Genomic DNA, 8712 nt, shown 5'->3' on the forward strand with positions numbered 1-8712 from the left:
ACTTCCCTGGACTAACTCAAGTGGCTCAGGTAGGCCTTTGCCCTTGAAGTCCTGCCTGAAGAATAACTTTGAAGTATAACTGCCTTTGAAGTCCTGCCTGCCACCGTAGGAACGTGCTAGAAGGCAGGCTGCCGAGGTCTTGTCTGGCACCTGCTGACGGCGTGTCTTGTGTCGGCAGGATGGAGCCGTACCCCAGTTCGGGCTCGGTACTGAGCATCGCTGACCTGATCCGGCCGTGCCCGGCGCGGACAGCCGCCGGCGCCGGTGACACCCCGCAGCCGCGCGTGCCGGCGCTGCCCGGCGTCCCGGCCCCCGGCGAGCCCGACCCCGAGCCAGCCCGCCTCGGCCCCTACCTGGAGGCCATGCGAGCCAAGGGCCGACGGCTGGAGGAGCCCGAGGATCAGCCCGAGCCGGAGCGCGACCCGCCACTGCGCGAGACGGACGAGAACCGCGCGTTGCCCGGCCTCCGGCTCAAGACCGGCAAGAAGACGCGACACGGCAAGGTGATGCGGCTCAACGTGAACGCGCGCGAGCGCCGGCGCATGCACGACCTGAACGATGCCCTGGACGAGCTGCGATCCGTCATTCCGTACGCGCACTCGCCATCCGTGCGCAAGCTGAGCAAGATCGCCACGCTGCTCCTCGGCAAGAACTACATCATGATGCAAGGCAACGCCATCGAGGAGCTGCGCCGCATCATCGCATACCTGAGCCACCTGACCGGCATCCACGTGCCGACGCCCGCCATGGCCGCCTACGACTCCCTCAACTTGCAGGGCAACCTGCAGCCGCGCATGGGCCTGCTGCCATCTCTCGGCGACGACGTGAGACCGGAGTTCAGCATGTCACCGTCGCCGCGCGGACTGAGCGATTGAGCGAGGTGGCGGGAGGGCCGCGTGTCGCGCGGATGATGCGCCGGTTCAGATTGCTCGGCGACAAGCTCTGTGGCGAACTTAATGCTTATGTGATTGTGCAGAGGATGGGTGGCAAGGGAAAGATAGGTGACAGTCATCGAGAAAGTGAGCAGTATTGATCAAGAATGTATGCTCAATCGATCGATTGATCGATCTCAATCGATCGCGAGTCCCGTCGATCGTGTGGGATTTCGTCTGCGTGTGAAGCTCGTACCTGTGGTGTGCTGGTGCCCATCGCGTGCCGTAGTTTGTTCTGGTGCTGACGACACTATGCTTCGTTGGCACGCCCGCAAGGTCTCCTCAGCTGTCTCGCTCAGTTGAAAACACCCCACTTCGTAACGGCACCCCATACACTCGTCCACTGGTGTGCTTCCGCAGGCATACATGCGCACCGGCACTAGAGGACACGGCAGTGACTAGATGCATGTAAATGTTTGCGCAATAGATCTCGTGTTTTGTAATGACCTACCCAACTCCTCCGTGAATAAGTGTTTGCTGTTGGTGCATAAAAGGAGACACCCGGCTGTAACCTCATTCAGGCAGCCAATAGTTCTCACTGCACTTTATAGGAAAATATTCCCTGAAACAGCGCATATCTTGAGTTTAGGTTGCGGGCACCTCGGCTCAACGTGCTGCCTTTCTCATAAACCGCATATATCGGATGACAAGGAAGTTTGAGAAATCATGTTGTTGTGTTATGCTCCGTGCCCCCAGACTTATTTAATTTCGTGTTTGGGACAATGGAGATAATGAATCAACTCTAAACGATATTAATCAACCAAGCATAAAAACAGCTATTTTAACTTAATTTTCTCCAGCACGAGCAGAGGCTATTGACTCCAAAAGTTCCCTTCTCAGCACCAGCAATTCGCAAACGCCAGAAACCACTATTCCGTTTTGTCTAACACCACAAGGTAATGAAATATGAACAGCCCTTACGAGAGCACCGCCGTATGGTACTCGCCCGCTTCCGACAGGCGAACAGGCGGAGCAGGTGCCCGGGTGTTTTGGCGTCAACAACAATATTTTCCCGGTGTTAAGGACAAAACTGAAGGATTATTGTAGTATAAAGAGGGCACTCCTAGAACAACAGAAGATTCACACCCATAGGGAAGGCGAGCGGCAACCTTGTATACACTTAACAGCAAAGCGATTCTTCGGTAGGCCCACTTCACAACTGTCTTGTCTAGCCTCCCTCGGCTTGGGCAGCAATAAAGCAGTTTGGTGTGCGACGACACGTCGTTGACGGAATGGCCAATCATAGGCAGAGTGCTGTAACCATGACAACCTTCGTAACGAGCCTATCTGGCATTCAGCAACACACCGCACGCCACATTGGGAAATAGAGGCTTTCAAAGCTATCATCTGAGATGAAGTGAGCAATGAGGATGGCGCGATACTGGGTGAAGTTCTACGACTCCGTTTATTGGAGGAGTTCATACCGTTCAATCTGATCGGCAACAAGAGCTCCGGCATGGTGGCCTGGAGCCGGGAGCTTAAGTCGGCGAGGCTGATCTCAATCATTCCCTCATACATTTCATGCATTTGACAATGCAAATCTGCTTTTGCGGGGATTGGGGCTGGCCATTTGTCGGAGGACAGAAATAAATGTTGACATGTGAGACGGGTTTTTTATCACAGCATCATGAGTGCAGTATAATGATGTCGGCGGCGATACGGATTTCTGCAACAACGGATGTCTAGAGACTGGAAGCCACGACCGACCGGCAGCTGCCCGGGTCATCGATAAGGACATGGAAGCCACGACCGACCGGCAGCTGCCCGGGTCATCGATAGGGACATGGAAGCCACGACCGACCGGCAGCTGACCGGGTCATCGATAGGCATGCAGCCCACCTGGCGTACCCACACGAGTGCACGCACACAAGCACACACGCACGCACGCACGCACACACGCACGCACGCACACACGCACGCACGCACACACGCATTCACCCACCCACCCCACCGAAAGAGTTCGTTTGCGCCGCCCCCCGACTGCGATCATGACGTTCACACAACTGTATCCGCACGAGTACCAAATACCGGCCTGATTTTTTTCCGAAAGCTTCTCAAAACCTTCTGCCGCTGCTCAACCTCTGAGCAGAAAAATGCAGGCAGTTACAGTCGACCACAAACAATCGTAGGCAAGACGGCGCGTACGGGGGCTGTGCACAGGTCCATCAACGGAAATAGACTGTTGAATTTCTTTGACCACAATGAGGTAATATTAAAACATCATGGTGAGAAATGCCCTTACAAAGCGCTCGCGCTCTGAATCGGTAAGACGTGTGTGCACCGCTTCTGCGCCACGCAGTAAGTTCCAGAAACATCCAGCACTCTTATTCTGAATTTCCACTGAACTTTATGATTGACGCAGTGCAAAAGCCGTTCGTCCTAGTTGTCATTTACTAAAAGATCTTTACTATCAAACAGCCGTTGCGCAAATGAACGTCCCAAAAGAGTCAGGAAAACAGTAGCAATCAGCAATCACTCACTAAAACACCTCACGCTCTCGAGATTTAACCAGGAAGCGGTATCTACATCACACGTGCCTCTGCAAGAACCGGTCCGCCAAGTTGTACATTGGAGAGAAACAATGTGCATCGAGGGAAAACTTGCCAACATGGTTATTTGTAGCAAGGCAGCGAACGGCCGCTCATTTTGATAAAGAATATATTAAAATTACGAATGAGCCGTCTCTAATGTGATATGATAGTTATAACGTTCTAACGTTTCATAGCTATATCTAATAGTTATGAAACGCACCGAAATGTGAATACATCCAGTTGGCATGATTTCACCTGCAACACGGCACACAAATCAGACACATGGCTCATGGGGAATTGTATGTATCTTGCGACGGATAGCGCACACATCTCAGGCATTAAGCATCGTCCTGAAGGGGGGGGGGGCGGTCGACGCCCCTCCCCCTCAAGGTGTTCCTCCCTTTTGTGAGGATGTCTCTTCGGCATGCCATCTAATCATGCCAACATTTCCGGTAGCATATGAGGATTCATTGCACATTTTGTACGCCAAAAATGTGTGTCTAACATTTCTGGTTTCGAGTAGCGACGGTCTTTTGGAACACTGTGCGGTGATCAATGCGGCCGGCGTGGGAGGCGGGCAGCAGCCGACGAATCAGCCGACCGCGCGCGCTGGGCTGCCGATGATACATTATAGAGCCCTGCATCATAGCTGTATGTGGAAAACAGATACAACTACATACCACTGTGGTCACAATAGAACAAGGAACCGGAAACACAAGCTGGCTGCTGACTCTACTACATAAACACACTTGACCCGTAATGGCAAAACCGCAACCGTGGCGCATTATCTATTATCCTGCCGAGCCAATTGTTTGCCTGTCGTCGTCCCCTCGATCACGCGCCACGTGAGTGGATCGGCCACATAAACCTCTCAGGCCGGCTCCGAGGACGGGGGTGGCCTCACCCTGCCGGCGGCGCAGCCTGCGTGCCGACCGGATTTGGCCCTCAGCCAATAACACGGTCGGCTGGTAAACAATGATTGTGCGCTATGTAACACCTGAGACAGACCCACGCTCCCTGCACCCGCCGCGGCACGCGAGGGGGGGGGGGGGGAGAATCCCAGCCCGCATCTGCAGCTGGGCAACTATCTCAGTCTGGTGATGCGTGTCTGAGAGCTGCTGCAGCAGGGCCATCGAACGCGTTCCAGGTCGTTTCCATCCCTGTCAGCATTCAGCAGTCCTTCACTTGAGGGTCGGTTTGAGACGCCAGCTGCGGCCTTTCAGTGTAAGGACGTCGTGACAATGGTAAAACGTGCGTGACACGCAAAATGGCAAATGGACGAGGCTTGGACGACACGCAGGGATTACGCCCCTTTGTCTTCTTCGTTGGCATTCCGTGCTATCAAGTATTTTTGTAAGTTTTCCAGTGTTGGTGGCTCTGGGGGTTCCGGCGTTGACACACATTTTGTGTTTCAGAGGTTCTGAGCCGTGATGTTTGGAGGCTCTGAGCCCTGAGAGAGGTTTTGATGACCCGCTTACCTGAAACAGCCTCAAGGGAGAGCAAACAAGCAGCTGAACTGCTTGTGTATAGCTGGCACAAGTTGCTTTGTTCGTGTTTTTCACCGTACCCCGGGTGCGAGCTCATTGTTCACCCTTTTTTTCGATACATGATGTTCATCTGCTGATAAACAGCGTTAGCGCGATTTGAACAGTGTTATCCTCACATGACAGGCACTGAAATTGTGAATGTCATCAGGTAATCGAATCCAGGGGGTTTGGAAATCATGTCTAAACGCTCTAGCAGCTGAGCTAATGGAGGTGCAGCATTCCATTGCTTACTGGTGTGGTATATGGGTGGTATATGGACAGGGGTGGTAAATACAGTCGTGCCATTTAAAACAAAAATGAACTGTGGCAGGACTGACTGTGGGCAGTGTAAGGAGGAATGTGGTGTTTCGTCTCATTTTAATTCTGTTCTCTTCTCCTTCTCCGCATCGGATAATGCTGAATTTTCAAGCCGAAAATTCGCGCCCTCTAGACTTATTGTCTTCTGAAGATGCCATGGAATGACGATAGCAAGACAAGTGTATAAAATGCGCTGATCTTATGTCACACGCCCGTCGACGGTCTCCTGTAGCGAACCGATCAGTTATTGGGGTCTTAAAAGCCATATACCTACTAGCAAGTATAATGCTTACATCGATGTGGTGATCTGAGAGAGAATAGTTTTCAATGTGAGCTGAAGTTTCCACCAGTTTTACATACAAGACCGTGTTCATAACGAGTTAACAGCTACGTGTCGACTAAAAAAGTTTGCCATTGGTTAACCGATATTGTTTATCTTTAAAGACTTGTGCCAGTCACAGAATTACTTATGAATCGAAATAAGCGTTGTTAGCGTTGAATGCATTGCAACCATGCAGCCTGAAAGGTAAAAGTCTGAAATACCAAGTGGTGCCTTGTAGCAATCATAGCCATTTCAGGGCTGGAAATTCGCGTAATACTAGACTCGTGATCTGTGTGTTCTGATATAATGTCTCTGTATCAATGTTAAGTCCCTGGAAAGCAGTGCATCGTGTTCACTTGTGTAGCTGCGTGTTTGCTGTGTGTTTGTATGTTGTTTGGTGAAAGTAAAGACATAAAAACACAACAAATATTAAAACTGGTTTAGAAGTTATGCTTTGCAACAAGTGAGCTCGTTACGCGAAATGAACAATTCTGCGAGGCCAGCTTGTGACAAAAAACAAACTCACAAGTTAATACCAGCTTGGCAGTGGACCAGAAAACATGTGAGAAGACAACATCCAAATCAAATTTAGCGTATCGCTCGTGGAAACATAGCTGTTGACTTGCTTTGTGCGCTACAAAATACCAGCATCATAAATTTGAATATTTCTCCTGGTGAGTAAAACAAAGATGAATTCAATGCTGAAGTGAAAAAACTAGTAAAATAATTACATTGGTATATTTCTCAATTGCCAGGCTATCATCTAACAGCAGCAAACCGACAAAAGCAGTGGGAGGGTTTTCACAATTCATATTAAGTCTTCTGCGGCATGGGTAAGGGTACAATTATTATTTCTCCTTTAATTTTTGTTGGCAAATTGAGTTAGGGCAATCTGGTTTCATATGAAAAACTGGTCAAATCGGCTATTTTTATCATGTTTAGTCAAAGCGATACAATTGATTACAAGATTTATGACGAGCACCACATCAGCAGGCAGGAATGTTTCAAAGCTTGCGCCTCACTGTTTCGTCTAGTACATGGCAGCAAACATGACGGACATAGGGACGGTACGTACATGGTCACGGTGGTTCTATATCATTGTTACAGAGTTTATGGCATCTTTATGGTGTCGTTTGATAAACAAAACCGTGCAAGTGCAGCACAATGTTTTTGTTGTTCCTCATCTGTTGGGTTTGGTAAAATAGTTTTGGACTCGCAATATGTTGACGGCACTATTTCCTGGGTCAAAGTGGCCGATATTTGCCGGGCTACACATTCCTGTGTATTTCATGTTTCATATTTTTGCCCCTCTTATCTTTGATATACTCATGAGTGCATGGATATTTAATCTGGTGAGCGCAGTGCCGCACTTCCGTTACTGGAGGCGAATAGCAGATAAGCAAAAGTTTCAGCTATGCCTGCTGTGCTGTGAACATATGCCAATTATGACTCGGTTTTCATTCCTTCGCTGACAACGCGCATACGGATTGCTATCCTACGCCATCCAGTCCTCCCTTTGGCCCGCGTTCTGGGGAGGAAAGACGGATTGCTATCCTACGCCGTCCAGTCCTCCCTTTGGCCCGCGTTCTGGGGAGGAAAGACGGATTGCTATCCTACGCCGTCCAGTCCTCCCTTTGGCCCGCGTTCTGGGGAGGAAAGACGAACAGCATAGGGGCGGGTGCAAGAAGCAACAACTACTGGGGAGTAGCTGTTCCCATGAAGACGGTAACAGGGTGAATATAACCTTTCCTTAAACTAACTGTCTGGAAAATGGCGATGTTCTTACACCCTATCCTACCGCAACATTGCGTGTCAAATGTGTCCCAGATCACGTCAAATGGTTTCTGGAAATTGTTGGCGCTACGACCAGCCCTAGCGGATACATACAAATAAAGATTGAACAAAATGTATGTCCACCTATGTTGATATTTCATGAAAATGAGAAACGACATGCGCATGCTGCGTAAAATGCTATGGCTGCAACACAGCACTTCAAAGTGCGCCTGCATTCTGCTGCGCACAACTATTCATCACTTATCATTGTGATGTTTCCTTAAGTGATTGTGTCCCTTCTTCGTGTTCGATGCTATTGCCTTAATTTCAAATTTCCTATCATCTTTTGGTATGTTCTTACCTAGTACCGAGCGCGAGGCCAGCGCAAAAAGCATCGTTGTCGTTTGAAAATGCAAGTATTTTGCTGCGGAAAAGGAAACCAGAGCAGGTTGGAACGTGATGAGGATTGTTTGTGTGGGTTGCGGTGAATGGTGTTTTAAATTGGATAGTGTTTTATATACGGCTACTGGATCTATACACGATTATTTTATCTGGTTGCAAGATACACTTCGAGGGGCCTTGGTTTTATGCGTCTTAATTCGGCATTTCCGCTGCTGAAAAATGGAAATTGTGCGTGAAATATAAGTTTGAAGAAATAACACTTGAATCGGCTGTTTTTTTTTTTTGTCTGAAGTTACGAAACCATGTAATCAACTTGAACCACCCGAGACCGAAACCAAATGCTAACTTAACAAGATGAGTCACACCCACATAGCTCGATCCATGTCTTTATTTTGATGGCACCAATAGCAAGCCCCGGACGCGGTTTTCTACAATATGAGGATATCAATTATATATACATACGTATATATATATATATATATATATATATATATATATATATATATATACGGATAGATAGACAGATATAGATATACACGGAAGCAAACCATTGGCAAGCCGGTGTTCACGGCAGTCGAAGTGGTGAAGGCACAAAGCCAACTACATGACATAGGTGGGTGCGCTGTCTATAAATCCCTGAGACCACCGCTGCTCAACTCCCAGCGACGCCAGCTGTCGGCGGGAAAGCCAGCGTCGTCAAGCTGGAGGTACGCTAGTGCATAGCACAACGGTGTCCCAACCGGCAGCGATTGGGATTGGGTCGCTCAAAAATACACAGCGCACAGTCACAGTCAGCTTTGCAATAGGTACGATGGGCTGCAATTTGTACAATGCTGCGGCATATGCAATGTGCAATATATATATATATATATATATATATATATATATATATATATATATATATATAT

The 8712-nt window shown here is 48.9% G+C and overlaps 1 protein-coding gene across 1 annotated transcript; it reads left to right on the plus strand.

Moving 5' to 3' along the window:
- The first annotated feature begins 342 nt into the window (after window positions 1-342).
- On the plus strand, window positions 343-2529 carry LOC119089698 (class E basic helix-loop-helix protein 22). The gene has a single exon (XM_037212512.1). It carries the CDS (start codon window positions 363-365, stop codon window positions 873-875), a length of 513 nt encoding a protein of 170 aa, XP_037068407.1. The 5' UTR covers window positions 343-362; the 3' UTR covers window positions 876-2529.
- The last annotated feature ends 6183 nt before the right edge of the window (window positions 2530-8712 follow it).

Source organism: Pollicipes pollicipes, unplaced genomic scaffold (genome assembly GCF_011947565.3).
Source record: "Pollicipes pollicipes isolate AB1234 unplaced genomic scaffold, Ppol_2.1 Scaffold_3087;HRSCAF=3621_pilon_pilon_pilon, whole genome shotgun sequence".
NCBI classification, from domain to species: domain Eukaryota; kingdom Metazoa; phylum Arthropoda; class Thecostraca; order Pollicipedomorpha; family Pollicipedidae; genus Pollicipes; species Pollicipes pollicipes.